The sequence below is a fragment of the Protopterus annectens genome, chromosome 6.part0 (assembly GCF_019279795.1).
Source record: "Protopterus annectens isolate FY-2018-M chromosome 6.part0, PAN1.0, whole genome shotgun sequence".
Classification (NCBI taxonomy): Eukaryota; Metazoa; Chordata; order Ceratodontiformes; family Protopteridae; genus Protopterus; species Protopterus annectens.
In genome coordinates this window covers 1,731,434,566-1,731,460,516 of record NC_056737.1, presented here as the reverse complement: position 1 = coordinate 1,731,460,516, position 25,951 = coordinate 1,731,434,566, and the positions used below count along the sequence as shown (strand labels likewise).

Sequence of the window (25,951 nt, the reverse complement as noted above, 5' to 3'; positions counted from 1 at the left end):
AAATTTTGATACAAAATGTTCTAATGACAATGCAAAAAAACCTGTGTTTCACATAAAACAGAACATTAATTCTATGTAAATTAAAAAAAAATACTAGGAAACATTTAAGAAACAGAAGTGCAAACAAAGAGTAATTGTCTGTTGGCTTTCAAGCTTCTTATTGACCTAAGGTAATATTGTTGACAAATTATTAACCTTTGATGATTTCAAACTCTTTTGTCCTATTTTCTTTTTTAATAAAGAAATATAATTCATCATGGTATACAGTCTGACATAAAAATACAGCAAACACAGTTTGTTTTCAATAAACTAGATAACATGTTTGCATTTACAATTTGTACAGCAACTAACCTACCTCTTCACAGATATTTTCAGGTCTGGCTTACAGATGTTATCTTCACCACAGTCCAGTAATATATGTGCCTGTATGAAACAGTAAAATTCAACATGGCAGCTATTTCTTTTTTTCCTCAACAGATTTAACAGTAATGTAATAAAATGTATAACCGTCAAATAACTAGAAGGTTGCAAAGACAATTATTATGAACTACAGCAATACTACAACCTAACAGTATTTGCTAACAGCTAACTCAATCATTTAAATGCAGTGGTAATTTTTAATTAAATAAAGCTGTTAATTGATTCATTCAGTTTTCTATTTACCCATTTAATCCAGTTAAGGCCTGAGAGGGAGCTGGAGTCTATCATGGTATTCAGTGGGTACAAGGCAGAGGAATCAGTTATGAATGGGATTCCAACCCATCACAGGATGAATGCATAAGCACATGTGCGCACACACACACACACACATTGCCAGTTTGAAGAATGACAATTTGTCAGTTCATCAATGGTATATCTTTATATCACCATTAAAGCATCATTCACTGACTAGTTTACAGTTATACTAATAAAACCTATTACTGTACAAGTATAGGGAATACAGTAAATACAATATCAAAACAGCATCTACAGGGATAATTAAAGCAGCAAGAATTATGGTTCCATTTGATAAATATACGCTATGCTGATTTCAGCAGCCTCAGTATGTTTTCTACACACCCGTAAACAGGTACAGAAAACATCACACACATTTGGATACATATGCAGAAGACCCTTCGGCATGCAGGCTGACCATCATAACATCATGCCATAAGATGTACTGCTTACACACTACAAATCATACACAATCTGCCACACAATAGTCAGTGTACTCCAGTAAATAATACCAACACAGAATGAAATAAGCTAAGCAACCCAAATCCCATTTCTAAATAAAATGTCTGGTGTTTGTTCTAAACTCGGTTGCAGATACAGACACAGGCATTTAGGTCAGAAAAGTACTGGTCCCACTGCAATGACATCAACTGATGAAAAGTTATTTTCTGCAGGAGAGCTACAAAAAGTGCTGGGACAGCCACTGTATATGGTCTCGCACCCTAAAAGATTTCCAGACACTCATGCAATGGGGCTTTTAAAATCTCCCCAAGTGGAAGTGGTGGAAGACATCCATATCCTAGAAAAGAAAAAGGCTTAGCTTAGGGATCTGTCTATTAAAATACTCTGAAACATGGTTATATGGGATTTCAAAGCAATTATAATTATTGTGAGGTGGATTAAATAGAGATCTTCAGGCCCATACATAATAGGAGATGAATTAGAGATCTCTAGGCCCATATATAATAGAGCTTCCAAGAGCCTGTCATCTTTGTATGGAAAGAAACATATTCCCTGACTATGGAGAAAATTGGACAAGTACAAGTTCCTGAACTTGAATTGTTTTCTCTTTCAGCATAACCTTCAGAAACATTTAGTGGGCATGGCATTTCAGTAGGTAAAGGCAAGCATTCTGTATGTGTGATGTACAAAAGAACTCTTTTTAAAGGAGAGGATGGAAACAGGCACATTTTTAATGTAAAGGACTGAAAAAAGTTACTCAAACATAGAATAGAAACTAAATCCAAAGCACTTTCTAGCAAGATAAAAAACCAAGGAACAGTGGTAACAGAGTCAAGTGCTACCTCCACTCATACACACACAGCATAATTATTCATAAGTTCATAACCCAGGTAGACACTAATCTCTCCTTTGACAATCATATTGCCATAGTTAGGAAATCCTTCTATGTGGCCCATCTAATTACTAAAGGATTCACATCTAGAAATAAAGAGGTTATAGTGCCCCTCTACTCATCAGACCCATCATTGAGTACAATGCCCCATTTGGGATGTACCTCACTAGACACTTCCAACAACTGGGGAGACCACAAAAGTACCTCACCAAGAGGATTACTGGCCTCAAACATATGTCCTATGCAGCTCGACTGAAAAAACTTCGGCTGTACTCAGTGGCATATCACTTACTCAGAGGTGATTTCTGCCTGACTCACAAAGCCATGTCCAACTCAGAATTGATGGACATGCTCCACCTAAAGAAATCAAAGTCACTGTGAGATGCGCGCTCTAGTGAGCTAAACCTCACCACAACAATAAATAGAACATGCTGGAGGGATAGATTCCCATCACAGAGACTCCCCATGCTTTGGAACAAAATTCCAAACTACATTAGGCAGAGCCCCTCACTAACACTCTTCAAGAGAAATCTTGACGAGTGGATGGGTAACAGAAAATACACCCCTGGGATCACTTCACTGGCTCTGCTTGACAGAGGATCAGTTAATTAATCAATGGGGCGGCGAAAGCCGACACACTCTAGCTAGGCTTATAAATGCCCTCGGGCAGATAGCCTAGTACCTACCTATGAACCTGTAAATGTATACTAAGTTAACCACTCAGTGCTTTTTAAGCCTTGTCATGCATCTCAAATTTCTGACAATAGCTGGTACCCTTGGTAGTATAAGAAGGGACGAGGGAGATGAAACATTTACAAACAGGGGCTTGGGAGATGAAACATTTAGAGGCTGCCTGTGTCTACTAAAGACATAATTGCTAAACCGGGGTGAATTTCTGCCTCCCCTTCCAGTTGTTCAAGTTACACTTAATTAGGTGAGGGAAGAGCTCTGCTTCACATGGATAGGGAGACTGTTTTATGAAGGGATAGTAGCTGGGATACATATCTAACCCTCAAGCAAGTCCTATTTATATAACAGACAAGGTTTAAGTCTTTAGAATGGATAACTCTGGTGATGTTTGTTTTGTGGATATGTAGAATGTCCATCAGAGTGAGGTCCAAAAATGCCTTGTAAGCCAGGCAAAGATCTCTCAACAGCCTGTAGGAGACAGAATATAGGGATAAGGCTTTGAGGTGGTCTGCATATGACATGTTACTTATGTCCTGTATTCTTTTAGTGAGGAACCTCTGTGGATCTTCCATTTGTTGGATATGCCTAGTCAGGTACATACCAAAGGGGACATAGTACTCAATGATATGGCTGATTGCTGAATAAGTGGAACAATGACATTCTTGGACCAAGATGCCAGTCTTTGTTTATAAGATGAAGAGCAGAGAATTATTTCATCTTAACCGTAGACACATGATGGTCAAAGGCTAGATCACTGTCTACATGTCCCAAAGTCCCTGACTACAGGGTCAACTCTTAGGGGTAGATGACTTCCCAAACTATACTATTATACATTTCTTGGCATTTAGGTTTTGGTCCATGGCTCTGACACAAGTTTTGCATCAGCCCTTCCTAGAGAACTTTAGTGTCAGTGGAGGATTCTATGACTGCTCCTAATTTACAATCATCTGCAAATTTAGTCATCCAGAGGCCCTGACATCAGCCTAGACTTTAAAGAAGTAAATGCCAAAATGGAGTGGTCCCAGGACCAATATCTGAGAGACTCCACTTGTGACTGGCCTCTCTATAGAAGTGGAATTCTCAGTTCTAACTTCCTGGGTCCTGTCTGTAAACCAGCAGGCTATCCACCAGGTGACATAAGGGTTTATACATAACCTCTAGAATTTGTCAACAATGTCCAAGTTGGGTATTGTGTCAAATACCTTGGCCTGGTCAAGGTTAGTAGTGTGAGCCATTTTGTCCTCATCCATTGCTTTGGTGACCTTCTCAAAAAAGTCCTCCAGGACAAGTAGGCATGACCTGCCCTTGATGAAACCAAATGGGGCTGGGTCCAGTGCTTAGATGTTTTCCTATGCCAATACTGATCATTTCCATGATAATTCTTTTCATGACTTTGTGTATGAGAGACTAATGAGATGTATGGGTCTATAGTTTCCAGGGTCTGTGGATAGCTTTGTGCAGAGGTATGACTGCTGCTGTTCTTCATTTGTGAGGGACAAAGTCTGTTTGGAGCCTATGGTTAAATAGTGACTTCAGAGGGCCTGATAGCTCATGTTTCGTGCTATTTAGACTGCAGCCTGGGATATTGTCAGAGCACAATTATATAGTGTTCTTGGCCTTAGAGAGAGCATTGGGAATTTGTTACCTAGTGATAGTTGGGAGAGTTATAATTGATGGTATTTCCACAAGGGAAGTGAATTTGCCTGCCAGCAGGTTTCCTATATCTTCTAGCTCAGTGATACTGGTTCATTAACAATGAGCTCTGCACACAATTGTGTACTGCCTTGGAGGTTATATACATAGTTGAAGAATGCCTTGGTTGTGCCTTTAGCCCGGAAGACCAGATTTACCTCAAATTTGTCCGACAGATTTTATTTGTTATCTGAGTTGTTTGCTTAGTTTGAGAAGTGTGCTTTTATCCTGTTGGGTGCTACACCTCCTAATTATTGCAGTGATTTATTTTCCTTCTGTTATACATCCTATGGAGGCTGAGATTCCACCAGGATTTTTTGAGTTAGTTTTGTACTTATTCCTGGTGAGTACAACTGACTCTATGCAGCTATTAGGATGCCTGTATAGGGTTTCTATGAACAGTTTTGCAAAGGCAGCAGTGCTATCAGGGTTTGGAGGTGCTAGAAATTTTGCCAGAATAGTAAGAGTTTGCCTTAGAGTAGCTCCTGAATATTCCAGAGTTAGCTGGAATTCTGGATTTTATTTTACTTCAAAGACGACCATTTTGTGATCTGACCTTGCCACAGAAGGCAGTGTGCATTGACAATCTGATCCAGGGAGTTTGTGTTTACAAAGTCCAGGAATCTCTGTGCCAGCATGTTTGGTGGCGTATATGATTCCCAGTTAATAGCGGGGTAATTAAAGTCACCATGAATATGGTATTGGGTTGATTGGCGAGTGTCACCAATAAGCTTAACTATGTGTTACAGGTTTCCTGGGTCACAGAACAGGACCTACAGTTTACTACGAAATCGTATGGGTTTTTGCCTATGGTGATCTGAATGTAATAAAGGTCAAGTGTATCACTGTGTTTGAACAGTCTTGAGATATATTTATTTTTGATGTAAATCAAGATATCGCCACCTTTAGCCCTTGCATATGTAGTAGGTGGTCTAAATGTATGGAAGGCATTATAGTCTTGCACTGCCTAGGTGCTCAACATAGATTTAAACCATGTCTCAATGACTGCACAGACATCAACATTCTCTAGGGTGAGGAGAGCTTGTAGTGGATGAAGGTTATTTTGTTTAGACTCCTAGCACAGAAATCTTTAGATTTTCTTGGTTTTGACTTGCTATGTTGGAAGTACTTTCCATTTAGCATTGCTGAGGATAATGTTTTAGCTAATATTCAAACTCCTAGAGGGGAGAAGTGCAGACAATCCCTGGCAAACAGCAAGGCCTGTTGACCATCTTCTTCCATGCTGACAAATACTACACCCCCTTAGAATGACACCAGAAACTAAGCCAGTTATTAAACTCAGTCATCTTATGTTTGCATTGTGGCACCAACCTTGGAGAAGACAAAATGCTGCTCAATGCTAGGCTCGTACCAGCCTGGGACACGTGTTCTGAGAGCTCTATGATGTCTCTCTTCATACAGTCGAAGGAGGTACATCTCAGGTCATTCACACCCACATGAACTATGACTAAATCATACTGGTACACTTGTAGTCCAATGACCAGAATACATGTGTAATGTGGCTGATGCTGGCCCCTGATAAACAACAAACTGTGACATTCTCAATGACCAGAATGTTGGATTGTGTGGTTGCTTGCCTTATGGACTTAGAGGTACAGGCTCCATGAGATGTGGGTGCTGTTTTGAAAAAGTGTATTCGGTGCTGCTGAGGGTATTTGTTATGTGTACTTCATCTAAGAGATCATGGATGTTTAGGAAGGTTACGTTTAAGTGCCTCAGCATATGTGGGTCACCAGTCTGTCTGCTTTGAACTGTGTGTGTGATGAGTACAGTGTGTGTACTACTGACAACCTGACTGATATTGGGAGTGCTTTTATGTAAGAGCTTTGCCTCCAATGACATTGTATAAATACATCTCTCTCACACATTATCAGTTGGTTAAGAATTAGCTGGTTGTCAGTAAACATGAGGCAATTTCTACACTGCCTCAGGATGCCCATGTCTGCAAAGCTGGTAACAGAGACAGTGGGAAAGTTCATCTCCATGGCAACAGGCCCTTTGTATTGATTACTTTATATTTTCACTGCAACCATCTTATGTCAGGAGTATCTGGTCTGCAACTCTGGGGGCAGTGCTTGTAAACTAGTTGCCCTGTTTTCCAACTATGTACTGGTGAAATTTCAAGGTTGCTTTTACAGGAAAAATGTCAGCTTAAGGTGTCTGCATCTACACAGAGCACTGCCAAATACCTGAGGGGAAACTAATAAGGAGATCCTGATGATTTATTGCAAAGTATTTAGGCAGATATTCTGAAGTTAGGTTAGACAGCAGCTGATCAAGCAGTACACTGAAAAGAAAAAAAAAACAGCTTTGCCGAGATTGATGAAAAGAGGGTATTCACATGACTGGCTTACTGCTTGGCTACTACTAGTAATGGTGTCACCACATCTTCATGCTGCTTAAATAGGATGCCCCTTTGCTTCTTCTCTCACCAGAAGCAAAACAGTAGCACTAATCTCAAGATAAGAAGCAGACCACTGCCTATTTGGTGATCAACAGTCTTATCTCAGATGATGCAGAGGTCTGTAGACTTGTAGCCCTTTCCTGGTAGATGCAATGAATAGCAACCAAACAACTAGGAAGGTGCCACACAGAGACTCACTGCCCAATCAGAGATGGTCAGGAATCAATGCCCTCTGCTCCTTCTCTCACCAGGAGAAAATATAAGCACAAATTCCAAGCTGGCTCCTATGAAGCAGTTATCATGCTTTCTGGTGATCAGCACTCTCCAGGAAATAATGTCTGCTATACTACCTCTCTCATCAGGAGCAAAACAGAAGCACTAATCCCAAGATGACCGAGGCAGAATGCGAGCATTCCAATAACCGATGGTCTTGGACTACATGTTGCAGAGTTTTAAGGTATGGTGGAAAAAACGGGTTGATTTCAGAGTTGCAGTGTGCCGTAAGTAGTTAGATATGAAAAGGGGGGGGGGGGGTTCAAGCCTTGGCAATCTAACAGGAGAGCCACTAATTTTAAAGGAGCATGACAGATTGGAAGGGGGTGGGCACTTCGTATTTTGGCTGTATGGAATACAGTGGGATGACAAATTGTAATAGCTACAGGGGAGTGATTTCACAAAATGATAATGTGCTTACTGCAATAGCAGATGAAAGAGGAGAAGGTAAGGAAATATGTGGTTAAATTAACATAACATGGATAACTAGATAGAGAGTTGAGTTTAAAACTACACCAGCACTGGCATTGGAGGATAGGGGAAATTTTAATTTTTGTGTCAGCTGGTAGCTTCTTTTCTAGTTTAAATATGTAATTGAAAGCAGAATGTTCAGGTAGAGGCATGCTGTGACCAAGTGACAGCAGAGAGCATAGAATGATTTTGAGACAGCAGTGTAGTCAGGATGGGTAACACTGCAAAAGACTATACTACTGGCATGGACAATGCCGGTTAGAGGTTAGGTAAGCTTTCAGTCTGTGAAAAAAATGAGTTGAGATTTGGTTCTAGGAAGAACAGCGTTCCATAATTTGGAAATATGTATGGAATATAGCGAGCTATTATAGTGCTTGTTAGGCTTGGTTACTTCAAGGAGGTTTTGTGTTTAGGATCCAAGGCTGATGGTCAGGGAGTACCTGCTTATTATGTTAGTGACTAATACAACACATTGGCATTGTTTGTGTATTAGAATTATAGCATGTTTTAATTCTAGCTAGTCTGTCTTTAATAAAAAACTTCACTGTTTAGCATTTCTAAAGACACCTGCAGCATACTTTGCAACTGTGCTACAAGCATGCTCAAACTTGAGTAGTTATGGATTTAGAAGTGCTGTTTAGGACAGCAGAAGACTATAAAATACTGGGTAAGAGTAGAATGTGTTTGAATGCATGGTATGGTAAAAATGTAGTACATTATGGCATTTGTTTTAATTTAGCCATATCATCATCATAAGATCAAGGCTGCCCCATCTAGGTGGAACTGTTAAAAACAATATCATATCAAACAAAACCACACACCACAATATCTCCCCATCTTTATCCTATACAAAGCCATCTACTCTTTACTTATAAACTTAACAACCCTCAAAAACATCATACCACCATAGTAGCTAACAAATCCTTTATCAACATAATAAAGCCCAGCCTAAACTCCAAGCAGTCCAAACACCTCTCCAACCTAACCCTATATCTAATAACCACTCTACTATCAGGAGATATCCACCCAAACCCAGGCCCCTCCACCTCTACCACCATAGATAAGTCTATACTATTCACCTCTCTAAACTCCCAAAGCATAGTAAACAAAGGCCCAAACCTTCATGCTTGGCTTTCACATAATAAACCTGATATCCTATCTATCTCTGAAACTTGGCTAAAACCCCAAATAAAAGACCATGAAATAATACCACCAAACTACTCAATCATCAGAAAAGATAGATCCCACAAAAAAGGGGGTGGAGTAGCTCTACTATACTCATCCTCCTTGTCAGTCACCCCTTATAACAAATCCATCCCATATTTCAATAATGCTGAACTACTCCTATCACTACTTCAAGTCAATAAATACAAGCACATATGTATAGCCTCCCTCTATATCCCCCCTGGAGATAATATTACCACACTCGAGAATATCCTATTCTGGCTCTCCACCAACATTAGCAATGAAATCATAATTTTGGGTGACACAAATATCAATCGGTCCTCCATTCAGTCTTCCACAAACCCACTTAATATCAACCTTTATAACTTCTCACAGCTAATTAACAACATAACCCGCCCCTCAAAAACTCTTTCCAATGGTAGCATTCTAGACTGGATCTTAGTCTGTCACCCTCATTATTTCTCTGATAGTGGTACACTTCCAGAATCCCTTAGTGATCACCTACCCATCTTCACATACCGAATCCCTGTACCTTTACAGAGAACACATGATTATATTACTACCCGCAACCACAAAAACTTCAACCCAATAGCTTTCTCTGACTCTCTAAAAGTAGTTGACTGGAACATTCTAAAAACTTTACCTCTAGATAATGCTGTGGCCCACTTCAACACAACCTTCTTAAACCTCCTAGACTACCATGCTCCTTTAAGGACTAAAAGAATAAAACTAAAAACCACCCCCTGGCTAACCAAAAACACACTTACAGCCATGCGACATAGAGACAAAGTCTGGGCACTTTACCAGAAAAATAAATCTCCACTCATCCATAATGAATTCAAAACACTTAGAAACAAAGTAAAAAGGCTTGTTATCACCGATCGACAAAACTACTTTTCCATACTCCAAAATACTAATAAAACAAATCCTCAAAATTTCTGGAAAGGAATCTCTACCCTTATCAACCCTGGCAAAACAGTCAACCCCAGCACAGATCCCAATGCTACTGACATGGACTTGGCTACACAATTCAACTCCTTTTTCATTAACTCTATTTCCAAACTAACCTCCTCAATCTCCGACACCAACACATCCACGACCTCACCCCCATCCTCCTCTACCAACACCCTTCCCTCCACTCCCATCACCACTCTCACTTCCTCTCCAATACCACCATCCTCTAATACCCTACCTCCCCTTCCTCCACCTTTCTCACTAAAACCTATTCCCACACCTACCATAAAAAAAACTCCTCCAGAAACTAAAGCCATGCTCTAATGCCCCAGACAATATTCCTTCATACTTCCTTAGCATAGCTGCAGAAGCCATTGCCTACCCTATTAGTATTATAATCAACCGCTCTATCCAAGAAAGCACAGTACCCCAAATTTGGAAAAAAGCCTTTATCATACCTTTGCATAAAGGTCGCAATAATAACAATACGACAAACTTCCGTCCCATAGCTATCCTGTCTCCCATCTCTAGACTCCTAGAAAAGTGTATCCATCTGCTGCTCCTACCTTACCTCTTAGAAAATCACCTGCTGACTCCAATTCAGCATGGTTTTAGACCCGGCCACAGCACTATGACAGCCCTCCTCTCCTTCTTAGAAACTATAAATAAAGCCCGGGACTACGGTCACATTGTTTCTACCCTGCTACTGGACCTCTCAAAGGCCTTTGACACTATCTCTCACAAACTACTTTTAACTAAACTCTCCCAGATTAACCTATCTCCCTCCTCATTGAACTGGTTCTCTAGTTACTTATCTAATAGATTTCAAGCAGTCAAATGGAAAAAAGCCACCTCCTCATTCCTTAACACCCCAACTGGGGTCCCCCAAGGTTCCATATTGGGACGTCTTCTATTTAACATATTCATAAATGACTTCCACAATTCTATCCCATTCTCTAATACCATCCAGTATGCAGATGATTCAACTATTATCTGCTGTGCCACATCCATCCCAGTTCTCCAAAAGTTTACACAAGACGCATTCTCAATCACTGAACAATGGATGAAAGAAAACCACCTAGCACTCAATGCCTCTAAAACCAAATTTATTTACTCCCTCTAAACTCATCTCTATCAACACAAACTCTTTTTCAATCACTAGCAACAACAACATATCCTTGGAATTGGTGCCAGAGGCTAAGTTACTTGGGGTTCAAATTGACAGTCAGCTTAAATTCAACTCCCACATACACCTAAATATCAAAAACACTCATCAAAAACTAGGCATGCTCTACCGACAAAATCGCTTCCTTACACCCTCTACTAAAATCACTCTCTCTCCCACATTTCTTATCCCCTCTCTTCTATATGGAGCCCCACTCCTGACTAACCTACAATCTTCCCTCAAAACACAACTTTCCTCATGCTACAACAAAATAGCCAAATTCGCTACTAGTAGAACTACCCAACCAACTCATCTATTCTCAACTTACTCTTGCTCATAAGCTCATCTTTAAACCCTTCCTTTGTTCATCCCTTTCCTCTGCCTTTAAAATGCACCTCCCCAACAGAGTACTCAGATCTAATAACCAAAACCTAATTGAATTATATAAACCAACTCGACCCCCAGGAAAAAATCTCCTGTCCTATGGTCTTGCACGTCTCTGGAACTCCCTACCTCCAGCCATTCGTACCACTTTCAACCTCTTTATATTCAAAAAATCTCTTCACTCTCATCTACTAACCCAGTGGGAATGCTCTTCCACCCATCCATCATAATTCTACACTGCCTTACCTCCTTCCTCCTCCTTTCCATGAACGTCCTAGCTTCTGCCTCTCCTAACTTTTGTTTCCTTAGCTAGCTACCTAAGACACAATGGCTTCTCAGTATCCCTATTGAAATGTTCATTTTCTAGTCTGTTTCATCTGTAATGTCACCTGAATGTTATACTCTAACTGTATAAATTTGTAAATATATGGATCTCCCTTTTTCTAGTTTGTATCATCTGTAATGTTCATCACTAGTATGATGCTCTAACCGTATAATTTTGGAAATATTGTAATACATATCTAAAAAATATGTAACCCTGTTTCTGGATCTTTTCTCCCCAGGACTCCATTGAAAACGGGTTCATCTTGGCCCAATGGACTATCCTGGTAAACCAACTGCAAACAAATAAATAAATAAAATATCAATGATACTGATATCACAAGAGAGAAATATAACTCTGAGGCTTTCCATCACTGTCAGGAATGCAGAGATTCAGTCTATATCAGCAGAGATGGTGAAACCGCCAGCTTACAATATTTTGGCCAGGTATAATACAGTCAACATAAGTCTGGCCATAGACTAACTCAATCAGGATGCAAGCACTGAATTATAACAGTTTGGACACTGAAGTAACTTGGTCCTCTATATGCATGCACTATATAACAATAGTCTGGGAACAGATGTAGATATACTTCACTGTAGTCACACGTGGCTGTAAATGCAGTCCAAATGTTAGCACGTACGATGAGCATGATTTCAGTAAGGGTTATAGAAACTTGGATCCTGGATAGCCTAATTATGATTCATCAGGATTGTTATTATCTGGGTACAGGCTCTGTACAGCCCACTGAAGGAATGAGTGCTGAACTCCATGACAATATGGGTACAGTCGTAACAACCCTCTCTATTCATAGAAGATAAACACATGACAGTCTGGGTACAGTCACAAGACACCCTTTCATATTTGTGGAATATATGCACAGGACAGTCTGGATACAATAAAAAAGTACAGTTGTGTACACTTACCATAAATGTAGATGTTCAAGTGTATTCACTGTTGCAGTCATCACACTTGGGCTATCTGCCTACAGGTAGCCCTCAGTTGGCCCGAATACCAGAGTCTTGGGATTTCTGCATCAGATGCTGTCACCTCTTCCATGACGTCATGACGTCAGGGGTATAAAACATGCAGCCTACGCCATTACATCAGTTTTTCTTGCCCCAGATGTCAGGAGCCCCCAAAATAGGAAGCAATTACATGGTGTGGAACACCTCCAGTAAAAAGTAAATACCCTAGCCATAAGATATGGTCAAAAAGAGGATAGGTAGAAAGTCTAGGAAGGTCAGGGGGCTGGAAGGAGGGTATCCAGGATTGCAACAGTGAATACACTCGAACATCTACATTTATGGTAAGTGTACAAGCATTTTGAATCTTGGGACCACCAGGGAGGTGTTGAGAATGGACAGATCCAGGATAGGGCACCATGAGCTCTGTTTTCTGGGCACCTGAACAGTCTGGAATAGAAACCCTGTCCCCTTTGCTCTAGTGGAACAGGTTGAATAGCCCTGATACTGAAAAGAGAAAGTACTTGCTTTTGAGCCTCTGCCCACTGGTTTGGATGAAGGTCTGGCAACCCACTTGGGGCTTTCATTGAGAGGAAGTAGAATCTGTATCCCTGGGATACAATGCTTAGGGCTCATCTGTCTTGGGTAATGGACATCCCAGTTTTTGCATGCAAGACGAGTTTTCCTCCTAGGGGTGCAAGTACTTTGACATGGCTGGGAAGGATGATAGACAAGTCATTGTGAACTTTTTCCATAAGGGGGTGGCTTACCACCCCCTGTTTTTGAGGTGAGAGCACTCCATTGCTTAGATCTCTGCATACCATGAGACTGTAGTCTTGGTGGTCTGTTGCCCCTGGGCTCAGACTGAGAATGCATAAGAGGGACTGGAAAGGACCAGTTTTTAGAAGGCCAATGCCTACTGAATCTAGGTGGCTGTACCTGTAAGAAATCGTTAACAGTTTGCATAAATTTAGCTTTTTCCTCCATCTTTTTAAGAACAATGTCTGCTTTTGTGCCAAACGTACGTTCCTGGTTTAATGAAGCATCTAGTAATTTTGCTTTGACATGGTCTGGCAAGATTTGTTCCTTTAGCCGAGCATGCCTTCTCAGTACAGACGGAGTTACAGCAGCCCTGCAAGATGCTTCTAAGGCATCAAAGCCACATTGCAAAGTATGTTTACTAACCTGGTTTGCAGAATGGATTAACTCTTGTAAATCTTTATTCTCTGCACAATCTGGAAGCAAGAAAAAATTTCTGTTTAATTAGTTCCATAATATGCTGCTGGTACTTCAACATGTGAAACTGGCAATTTAAAGCCCTTATGGCAACAGTTGCAGAGGTATACACCTTCTTACCCCATCTGTCTAAAGCTCTAGAATCCCTGTCCAAAGGGGTAGGGTTTTTGGCCACAGTAGCCTTAATACCTTTAGGTCCCTGGGAAATTATCTCTGGATCCGCAGTGGGATTCTAAAAAATATATTTGTGTGAGTCAGGTACTCTGTAGTACCTGTCGGGTTTTCTAGAAGCTGGTGGTAAAGTATCAGGAGTAAGGCTGGATTCCATGAAGACATCTACAATATCCAAGACAGGGGGTATAGCTAGAGGCCTATGCTGAGGCAAGTCTAAAAATTCTATGAGTCTCTTTTTGGACTGTGGGTAGTCCTGGCATTTCCAATGGAAATGCTCTCTTAAGGTATGCAAGGTTTCACCAAAAGAAAAGTCCTCTGGAGGGGAGGCAGAGGGATTGGAATCCTCTGTATGTCCTGGTAATCAGAGGGATCAGAGTCATTGGACTCACGGTCGGTAGAAGTAGAAGGAAAAGCAATCCTTTGTCTTATAGAGGGGGGAAGGCTGGCTTCCCCTAATTAAAGTTATAAGGTTTTCAGCCATTCTAAGCATTTGTTTCTGTGGCATGGGAGCTTGAGCATGCGCTTTAGTCATCGGTTTTCTAGGCGTAGTGCAAACTCTGGGCCTCAGAAATTCAGTAGTTTTAGTCAAAAATGAAGATGTCCATTTAATAGGAACATTGGAAGGTCAGAATACACCCTCAGAAGCCAGTGCCTGCACACTGGCTCTGGACCCATCCAAGGTAGAGACATCCGCAGGTTCCATAGTTGAAGAAGCATCTCGTGGCTTACCAGACTTCGAATGGGTCTCAGCAGAGGCCTGCGAAACTGTAGAAGTGGGTATCAGGGGCTGCGAAGGCACCCTACTGAGTACTGGCCTATGCGGTCTGTCTCTGTCTTTATCCTTATGTTTTTTCAGAAGATCGGTAGTCGGACGGCTTATTGAAGCCATTTTGGAATATGGAGAGTGAAAGAATTTAGCGACAAAGATAGCCCAACAATGAATAGTTCGGTGTTAAACAGGGCACAAAACCTACAGCGAGGAATGTCGTGGTCTGGGTCTAAACAGGTGATGCAGTAGGAGTGAAAATCTATGTGAGGTATTTGGTTTCCACAGGCAAGACAACTGTTAACTTTTTCTGACATCGTTTAGAGCAAGGAAAAAGTATCCCTAATGTGGTACTTAGCTTTAGTAGACTTCAGGTTTGAAACTTGAATAACGAAAATTTCAGGTAGCGGCCGAACAGCACTTATGAACTGCTTCTGCTTCGGGCTCCTGCGCGGTATGAAAAGCTGATGTAATGGCGCCAGCTGCATGTTTTACACCCCTTAGGTCCTGACATCATGGAAGAGGCGATAGCATCCGACACAGAAATCCCAAGACTCTGGTATTCGGGATGAATGACTGCAACAGTGAAACACGAAGAACATCTGTCTCCCTCCCCCCATATTCATGTAAGACAAGCACAGGATAGTCTTGCTGAGGCCACAAAACATATCTCTGTATTTTAGGAAGATAAACACATAATAGTCTGGCCACAGTCACACAACCATCTGCTATATCCATGGAAAATAAGCACATGGCAATCAGGGTACAGTCACACAACTGTCTTCCATATTTGAGGATAATAAGCACACGAAGTCTGGGTACAGGTATACTGCAGCCCTAAGTTTGCACATATGCTCAGCAATGGAAACTGTGTGTGAAAACTGCATCTAATAGCAATGTACTGTCAGATGAGGCCTTCAGCATATTTTGGCAGCCACTGAAGCCCATAAACATGTTCTCCTTTTTCAGAATTTTGTGTTCTACTTTTTCTTTCTTAAAACTGTTATGGTTTTACTGGTAGGAAAGCTAGATTAACTAGATCTCCTCTGTGCTGCAGTTAATTTCATTTATCCTTCTATTGTCCCACCCAACCAAATTAAGAGTCTTCAAGTTATGTTTCTAAACCTGCTTTGCTTCATTGCAGATACAGCAAAAATAAGACTTTTATACCCACTAACTATTAGGGTCTTTTAAAGATCTGAATTGATCTTTATATCTGCATGTCTCTCAGCCAAAACTATCCAGCATATATGACTCACTTACACAGTCAATAATGCCCTATGAGTGGCAGTAGGTTTCCATGGTCTCTTCATCTGTGATAGGTGATTTTTAATTCTGTTTTGTTTTCCTACAATATGGATTGGCTAAATAAGAAGCAATAAGATGAGGTTTGCCACCACATGAGAGAACAGTCAGCACGTTTCTTCTAGAATTAACAGTTCTAAGGCTTCTTAATGCTGGCATCAGTTCTAGGCTGTGACAAGCCATGTCAAACAGAAGACAAATTGACTAAAATGAAAAAGCAGCTGTCCTGACTTCCCATTATGATATCTCAAAATACAAATCATAGTAAGTTACTAGGCTATTGGTCCTGAGATCCTTACAAGCCTAGCCAAGAATTTAGCCCATCTTCCAACAAGTCAGCACCCTAGGCCATTGTCCAGCAGGGACACAGGTGGAATCCCAGGGGTGTATTTTCTGTTTCCAATCCAGTTATCCAGATAGTGCTTAAAAAGGGTTAATGAGGTACTCTGCATGATGTGGAGAGGGAGTCTATTCCACAAAAGGGAGCATCTCTGGGACACAGATCCATTCTTCAACAACTCCTATTGCTGCCACAGACCAGGTTGAGGTGGCGCGTGTAAGTTACTCGAGTGGAGCTTGACTTGCGGATATGCAGCAGTCTCATCAAGATGGGGTCTGAGATTGCTTTGTATGCCAGACAGAGGTCAACTCTGAGGAGTCTGTAGGAGACTGAGTAGAGTGGTGACAGGGCCTTTAGCCTATCTGTGTAGGGTAGATGTTTGAGGCCTTGGATTCTCCTGGTGAGCAACCTCTTTGGTCTCTCTAGTTGCCGCATGTGCTTTGTGAGGTACATGCCGAAAGGTGTATTGTACTCAATAATGGGTCTTATAAGGGAAGAATACAGAGATGTTATGACCACCTTGTCCCTGGATGAGATACCTTTACTAATGAGGTGGGCCATGTAGAAAGCTTTCCGTACAACGGAGGCAATATGGTGCTCAAAAGTCAGTTTGCTATCAACCTGGGTGCCCAAGTCCTTTAAGACTGATTGCATGCTTAGAACCTTATTATCAATGTGATAATTTGTGGGGATGTCACTCTCCCCAAAGGGGATGATGACAAATTTTTTGTCATTCAGTTTGATATGATGTTTCTGGCACCAGTCATTTGTTTGGGTGAGACCCTCTTGGATGATGTCCACATCACTAGGGGAATTGATGACAGCACCCAGCTTACAGTCATCTGCAAACTTGGTCAGCCATAGCCCACTGGTTTTGGCCTGAAGCTCAGAAAAATATATCCCAAACAGCAGTGGCCCCAAGACCAATCCTAGGGGTACACCACTCATTACGGGTCTACTGCTTGAGGTGGCTTCATCTATTTTGACTAGGTGGATTCTGTCAGTGAACCAGTTTGCTACCCATCTGGTAACATATGGATTGATGCCTAGTTGAGTGAGTTTATCTATTATACCTGAGTGAGGAATGGTATCAAAGGCTTTAGTCAGGTCAAGGTAGGCTGTGTGCATCGTCTTCCGCTTGTCCATTGCCTTGGTGACTGTCTCAAAGAAATCAATCAAATTTAAGGCATGACATCCCCTTGACGAAACCAAACTGTGTGGGATTGAGTGTCTGGAGGTTGCCAATGTCCCTGTTAATGAGGTCCATGATAATCAGCTCCATGGCCTTGCAGATCAGGTTAGTTAGGCTGACGGGTCTATAACTTCCTGGATCAATGGACGCTCCACCTTTGTACAAAGGGATGACAGTGGCATCCTCCACTTGGCTGGGATGAAGCTGGTACTCAGGCTTTTGTTGAATAGGGTACCTAATGGTGCTGCAAGTTCCTGCCCGAGTTCATGCAGAATGCAGCCTGGGATGTTATTGGGTCCCAGGCTATCGGAGAGTGTATTTTTTGCCTTTGAGAGGGCACTGATGACTTACTCTCTAGAGATAAGGGGAGGGGGGCAGGTACTGGGGATGTCCCGTGTTACTGATGGGGGGCACAGAGGAGTGAAGTTTTCATTGAACCTGTCTGCCAGCAGGTTGGCTATATCTACAGTGTTTGTGTATGCGGTGTCTTTGACCATCAGTTCTGAGCAGATCTGGATGCTTAAGATTGTGGACATATGCGAAGAAGGCCTTATAACTGTCTTTAGTAGATGTGGCCAGTTTGAACCTGAAGTTTGCTTTGGAGGAATTCACTACTGCTCTTATTTGCTTGTTCAGGCTAAGGAGAGATTGCTTCCAATTAGGCACCTGCTCCTTCTTGCTCTTGGACACTGATTTTTTCCTTTTATTATAGAGTTTATTTATTGCAGATCTCCGCCAGACAGGTTTACTCTTTCTTGAGGTGGATTATTTTGGCCTGTTAGGTATTCTTGATTCCATGCAGCTATATAAATGCTCATACAGCACTTTGGTGGAGGTTTTGGACATGTGTGCCATTTCCTATGGTGGGGGAGGGGGCTGTGAAGCTGATTAGACCTTTCTTCAGGAGGTTGTAATCAGCTCTGGAGAAGTTTTTTTTTGTTTGACCCTAGCTGGGAGGGAGGGGGGTTTGGGGGAGATGGTGACTTCGAAAGTGACTGCTTTGTGGTTGGATCTTACCAGGGATGACACTGTAGGGATGCTGCAGTGGTTACTCATGTTGGTTAATACCAAGTCCAAGATATTTTCTCCTCTTGTGGGGGGTGTCAACCAACTGGTCCAAGGCATTAGCATTGACGAAATCAAGGAATCTCTGGCATTTGTGTTTTGGCATGAGTATTTCTTCTAGTCTATGATTAAACAGTTAAAGTCACCCAATATCAGGGTAAAGGGTTGAATCTTGATAGATTCAAAGAGGTCCAGACAGGTGGACTGGACATTTTGAGTCAAAGTTGGAGGCCTATAGCTAGCTATGACTTGAACAGGGGTCTTGTCATTTGTTAACTGCACCTGAAGTGTTTTCTGTGCATCATACTGTTTGACCAGCCTGGAGGTGTGTATGTCTTCGGTTTAGGGTCTGAATGTATGATAGAATGAGTAACCTGGTATGGCTAGGGTGCTCTATGCAGCTTTGAACTAGGTTTCTGTGACTGTACAAATGTCAGCATCTTCCAGGGTTAAGAATGCTTGCAATGAGTGCAGTTTCATGTTTAGACTCCTAGTGTTTAGCAACATGACCTTTGATTTACATTTTGATGACATTTTCATGTTGGTAGTTTTTACCTCCTGGCATTGCCTAAAAGAAGCACTATGGGGGAGGCAAGAGCCTTTGCCAGGAGCCTGAAGCCCAAGGGAGACAGATGTAGGCCATCTCTGGCAAAGCATCGTGGTTTGTCAATCAAGTCTTCCCAGGCTGTCAGGTACTGAATCCCCCTGGAATGAACACCAGAAACTAAGCCAATTGTTAAAGCCAATCATTTTATGTTTGTATTGAGGCATCATTCCTGCTGATGGTAGAATTGCTTAAGGCTAGGAACATACCTGCATGGGACACATTCAGTGAGCTCAATCATGTCTCTCTTCATATAGTCCAGGCAGGTATGTCTCAAGTCATTCACAACAACATGGACTACGATAGAGTCATAATGGTACTTGAGAGACTTGCGTGCATGATTGATATGGCGAATTCTGGTACATGACAAACAACTAACCATGACTTTCTCCTTATTCAGCCTGGCACATCTGTGCATCTCACAATGGAGTCTCCTATGAATAATATGCTGGTTTTATATTTAGGCCTTAGTGGCTGTGAGACACAGGTGTATGGACTACGTGTGGTGGTCAGTGGAGTTTGTGTGTGTTTTTGCCTCAGAGGTCTCTTTTTGTTTGGGTAGAAGGTTAGGAAATTAACTTTTTTCCACTGTAGTGTGATCTTGGAGTTGGTATATTTAATTTACAGGGGGGGGGGGGTTGCAGAAATGTAGTAGAAAGTGTGTTTGTTAGGTGTTGTTATAGGTGGAGAGGATGTTATTTACATATGCACTGTAGTTTTCAATTTTCAATGTTATGAAGCACACTTTCAATGTTCTGAGTTTTCAATGTTTTGGGTTTTCAGTATTTTGGGATTTAGATGTTTTGGTCTCAGTGTTATGAAATTTCAATGTTATGAAGTAGACCCATATATACATACATACATATACGTGTGTGTGTGTATATACATATCACCAGTGGGATGTGAGGAGCCTGCAAAAATCCTCAGGATAACAGTAGAATGCATGCATACTCCTGAGTCTATAAAAAAAAAAAACTACATTCTACCATAATGCACCGTGCAGGCATTGGCATGTACATGTCCCTTGCATTTGCAGTGCATTATAAAGCTGTCCCCAACAGCAAAAACTGGCAGAAAAAAGATTACAGCACCAAAAAAATCTGGAGATACAAAGTGGTTATTTAAAAATGTATTCTTTTATTAAATAATGGCGTTTTATAAGAACGATAATCTACTTTTGTGTGCAGGTAATGCTAGTTTACCCATGGTTAATTAATTTAAATTCTTGGGCTTCACCTTCATGTTCAAATTACACCAGCCATGGGTAGACACAGGATTACTCACAACAAGTAATGGATTATTGTTAAAATACCACAATTTGACGGTTTATAGCATTTGAATTAAGATGATGAAAAAAGAAGTTATGTACCTACCATAACATTCCATGTTAGTTGTCTTCATCTTGCCTTCTTTCTTGCTGGTTGGAATTGGAGCCAATCCTCGGCTCCGACTCGGCCATCTTCAATAGCTCGAGAACTGTTTACTGGCTCGGGGCTACCCCTTATCCCATAATGCCTAGCTATAGCTACCCAGATCTCATTTGAAATAGCTAACTCCAGACATAACAAGAGAATAAACCAGTCAAAAGAACTGGTTGACTTATACCTCCCATATCCTCTAAATCAATAGAGAGAAACAAAGAATACTCAGCCAGTGAAAAGGGACTCCTCTCGATCCACTAGGACAGGGGGATGGAGGGAGGGACGCAAGAAAGAAGGCGAGATGAAGACAACTAACTTGGAACATTATGGTAGGTACATAACTTCTTTATGTTAAGTTGTCTATCTCGCCTTCATTCTTGCTGGTTGGGACAGCGTCCCTAGCACCTAATATCCTGGGTGGCTCAGTGGAACAGACTCTTCAGAACAGTGGAACCAAAATCAGCTCTGCTCCGGGAGACTACATATACCTTGTAATGAGAAATAAAGGTATGAGGATTTGCCCACGTAGCAGCTGCACCTATGGAATCCATGGGCAACCTAGACTGGAAAGCTACAGAGGTGGCTAATGCCCTAGTAGAATGACCTTTCGGTTTAGATGGTAATTCCTTATCCCGTAACTGATAAATAAATTAAATAGTATGGGATAGCCATGTAGATAAAGTAACCTTGGAAACTGGGAGACCTTGTTTGTCTAAGGCATAAGACAGAAACAATTGGTCTGATTTTCTTATTTCTTTAGTTCTATGAAGGTAAAAATGCAATTGCCTGTGCACGTCCAATTGGTGAATTTGTACTCTGCCTTGTTGCTATGATTGGGGAAGAAAACGGGGAGATCTATAGATTGATTTAAATTATGTTCAGAAAAGACTTTAGGAAGAAACAAAGGATTTGTCCTCAGAGAAACTCTATCCCTATGAAAAACCAGATAAGGGGGACGGACACATAGTACCTGTAGTTCTGAGACTCGTCTGGCTGAAGTAATAGCAACCAAAAGAGTGTTTTCCAAGAGAGAAATTTGATGGAACATGATGCTGCTGGTTCAAAAGGAGGCAAAATTAAGGACGTTAGGACTAGATTAAGGTCCCATGGAGGAGAGGAGGTCTCTCACTGGAGGTCTAAGAAGAGATGTCCCTCTCAAAAAGGCTTTACAGAGCTTGTGAGACATGATGCTTGAATTCTGTAACCCGATGTGAAAATTAGAAATGGCTGCTAATTGCACCCTAATGGTAGCGGAAGCGGCTCCAGAGTGAAACAGTTGTCCTAGGAACTCTAGGATCTCATGGACTGGGGCTGAGAAGGGATCCACATTCCTAGACTCAACCCAATAAGAAAAACATTTCCATTTGCTAGCATAAATAGTCCTGGTGGTGGACTTATGTGAGGAAACGATAATCTCACGGACTGTTGGGGAACTGCAGGGAGGCTGGCTAGGGTTGGAAGTGGAGCAACCAAGCTGTGAGCTGGAAAGTCTGAAGGGAATGATGCAACCAGCCTGATTGATGAACCAGTAGATCTTGAATCTGGTCCAGAGTCCAGGGCTGATCGAGAAGATAGAGGTGTAGGAACAGAAACCAAATCTGTCGAGGCCAGTAGGGGGCAATGAGGATCACTTTGCAACACAACGACTTTGCTTTCTGTATGAGTCTTGGTATAAGGGGAAAGGGAGGAAATGCATAAAGGAGTCCCTGAGGCCAATCGTGGACTACAGTGTCCCTGGATAGGTGACCTGGAAGCGGAAGGAGGGAGTAGTAGTTGCTACATTTGCTGTTGAATGGGGTGGAAAAAGATCGCAGCAAGGTTGTCCTCACTTGCGGAAGATCAGGGCCACATCTTCCTGATTCAGAGACCACTCATGAGGCATGAGGATAGCTCTGTTGAGCTTGTCTGCTATGACGTTGGATCTCCCAGGGATGTGCATCGCAATTAGAAAACGTTGGCAGGAAATCGCCCACTGCCACAGTCTGAGTGCTTCTCGACACAACGGGTAAGATTTGGTCCTGCCCTGTTTGTTGATGTACCACACTACTGACATTGTCTGTTTGCAATGGTCCCGGAAGGAAGAGAGTCTTGAAGGGCTTGCAACACTAGAAGCACGGCTCTCATCTCTAGGACATTTATGTGCAGATTGTACTCATGAGGTTGCCAAGTGCCTTGGACTGTCCTACCCAGATAATGCCCCCCCAACCCTATCAGGTGGCGTCTGTGGTCGCTGTGGCTACAGGAGGGGGCTGAATGAAGGGTCTGCCCTGAGTCACTAGTGGGGAGACCATCCACCAGGAAAGGTACCTTTTGCATACTTCTGTAATCATGATCATGTGAGACATGGGTAGCTCTTGGAAAGACCACTGTGTGAAAAGAAGCCACTGAAGAATCCTCACATGGAAGCACGCCAATGGAAGAAGGAGGATGGCAGCTGCCATGGAGCCTAGAGTTTGAAGGACATATTTGACTTGTATCTTCTTGCTCTGCATTAGAACTTGCACTTATTGACGAATAGTGGACACTCTTTCCAGTGGTAACCTTGCGAACATTTCCTTTGTGTTTAATTCTACTACTATGTAAATGATAGACTGAGAGGGCAACAAGGCAGATTTTTTGAAATTTATGGTAATACCTAGCTGGGTGCAAAAAGTGACTGTGTAATCCCATGCTTGTAGGAGTTGATGCCTGGTGGCAGCAGTGAGGTGCCAGTAGTCTAGATATGGAAACACCTGGAATCCTTGATGTCTCAGGTGAGCTGTGACCACTGCCATACATTTGGTGAACACCCTGGGGGCTGTGGTGAGACCAAAGGGCAGAGCTCTGAACTGGTAATGACTGGCCTCCACTCAAAATTGAAGAAATCTCCTGGAACGCCTGTCCATCCTGATATGGTAGTACACATCCTGAACATCTATTGAGCACATCCAATTGTCCTGACCCAGAAAGGGTAGAATGGACTGTAGCGTGACCATCTGAAACTTTGTTCTTTGTACAGATCTGTTTAATCTGCTGAGATCCAGAATGGGTCTCCAGTCCCCTGTCTTTCTTGGTACTAAAAAGAACCTTGAGTAAATTCCGGATCCAAGCTGGTCTGCGGGGACCTCTTGGATGGCTCTTTTTCTTAGCAGTTTTGAAACATCTATAACTGCTTGCTCCCTCAGATTGGGTGGAACATCTGGAAGGGCCTTCTTTGACTGTAAGGGGGTTTGATGGAAGGGAATGTTGTAACCTCCAGATATAATGGACAGTACTCATCTGTCTCTTGTTAAATTTTGCCAGGCTTTTGGGTACAGCGAAAGTCTTTCCCCAACTGCCTCCAGAGGTGATCAGCCAGGCAACCCTTCAGGGATGCTGGAAGGGCTTGTCAGAGAAGGATTCTCTGTTGCCCTGGTTCTGCGGACCCCCCTCTGCCACGAGGGTGGCGTCTATTATTGTTTCCTCCTCTGCCTCTGGAGGAAAAATAACTGTGTGTGTCAGGCAAGGCTCCCTGAGATTTGCGGAACCACATCTTACCACTCTTCTGACCCTTGAGGAAGGGTCTTGAGGGAGTGGAAAAATGGACTCCCATGGTAGAGAGAGTCTTGCCTTCTTGCTCACACCTAGTCAAAGTGTCTTTCACCTATGGCCCAAAGGGAAAGGGGCCATCAAAGGGGGTGTTGGTGAAGGACACTTGAAAGGGTTCCGCAAAATTACACAGCCGCATCCAAGCACGCCTCCTGAGCGCCACAGCAGTGCCCACGGCTCTACTCGCTCCATCGGCAGCATAGGAAATGAGCCTCATGGAGGAGTTGACTACGGAATTAAGAGTCGCTAGCTGGGAAGTTACTTTGGCTTGAACTCCCTCAGCTGTAGGATCTTGAAGGGTATCTAGTAGCTCTTTTAGGAGATCCCTCTGAAGACAAGTAAAGTGACATAAGTAATTCAGGGACCTCATGGAGAAGGTCGCTGAAGCAAACATTCGCTTTCCATATTTGTCCATCTTCCTAGACTCCTTGTTAGGAGGATGAACAGATGAAGAGGTCTCTGCCATCTCTTTTTTGGTGGCAGCTGCTACCACCATGGCATCAATGGGCACACCCTTAGAAAGAAACTGCTTATCCTGGGGGGCTGTAATGAACTTATTTGGTCTCCTGGGAGTTGGTTCTGCTGTGTCCGGAGCTGACCAAGCCTTTCGAGCAACTACAGACATGAGTGGATCGAAAGGCGGAGAAAGCCAGGAGGTGGAAGGTCGGGTACCGAAGGTATCCAGGAATACGGACTCATCCTCGGTGGGGGCTAGGGGAGTCCAGTTCCCCCTCTGCCTAAACATTTCAAGGATGTCCGCGAATGAAACATCTTCAGAGTGGGATCTCGGGAACCCTTCCAAATCATCTAAGTCCGTATCAGAAGTTACAGACTCCGGGGAGTCAATGTGCTTCCTCTTGCACTTCTTCTTCCAAGGGGGATCCTCTGAGAGATCAGGAGAGGCCTCAGAAGAAGAGGAAACACCCAATGGGGTGTCCTGGACCATCAGTTCCCTACACTTGGGTTCTGGAGGAGGAGCAGAGGTTGGCACAGACACTATAGGGAACGGAGTCGATGGAGCCAGTAGTGGAGTTGACTCAGGGGACAGCACGCTCCGCATGACCTCAAAGGTGCCCCCATCTCAAGGAAGAGAAATCTCCGGCTCTGAAGAAACAAGAATCTTTCTCCATGCTGAGGGGGATGGCACCGAGGCCAGTGTTGGAGCCAAGCTCACGTGCACCGAAGCTCTGAGAGGGAGAACGGGGTCGGACAAGGGTCTGATGCCACTCTCCCCCTCAGAGCTGATGAGGAAGCTCTGGTGACCAGATTCCTCGATCGAAGGAAGTATCGAGGTAATCAGAGCCAAGGTCGGAACCAAAGAGGATATGGTGATCAGAGCCGATGGTTCCACTACCCGAACCCCAACAAACTCCGGCTCCGAACTCATTGGAGTCGGAGGAGGAATATCAAGTGAAGTAGATGGAGAAGGAATATCAAGTGAAGTGGACAGAGCAGATACCTGTTGAGGACAGCTGGACAATAATTTCGCTAGTGCCTGCGACTTTAACAACCTACTGACTACTCTCTCCACATCGTGATCCAACAGCGTAGAGGACCGAGAGGAGTGAGAAAACCAGTGGCCAAGGATGAACACAGGATAGCAGCAGATTTCTTCAGCTCCACCAATTTCATTACATTGACAGGAATTAATTACTTAAAAAATTAATTTTTGAAGTAATTTTCTTTC

At 42.6% G+C, this 25,951-nt stretch overlaps 1 protein-coding gene across 1 annotated transcript in view; it reads right to left on the bottom strand.

Moving 5' to 3' along the window:
- ITGAV (integrin subunit alpha V) overlaps positions 1–25,951 on the bottom strand; it is a 1,332,605-nt gene that overhangs the window by 347,089 nt on the left and 959,565 nt on the right. The window contains exon 20 of the mRNA XM_044075123.1: positions 356–423. Coding sequence (XP_043931058.1) covers positions 356–423 — 68 coding nt within the window. The remainder of the gene's footprint in view (positions 1–355; positions 424–25,951) is intronic.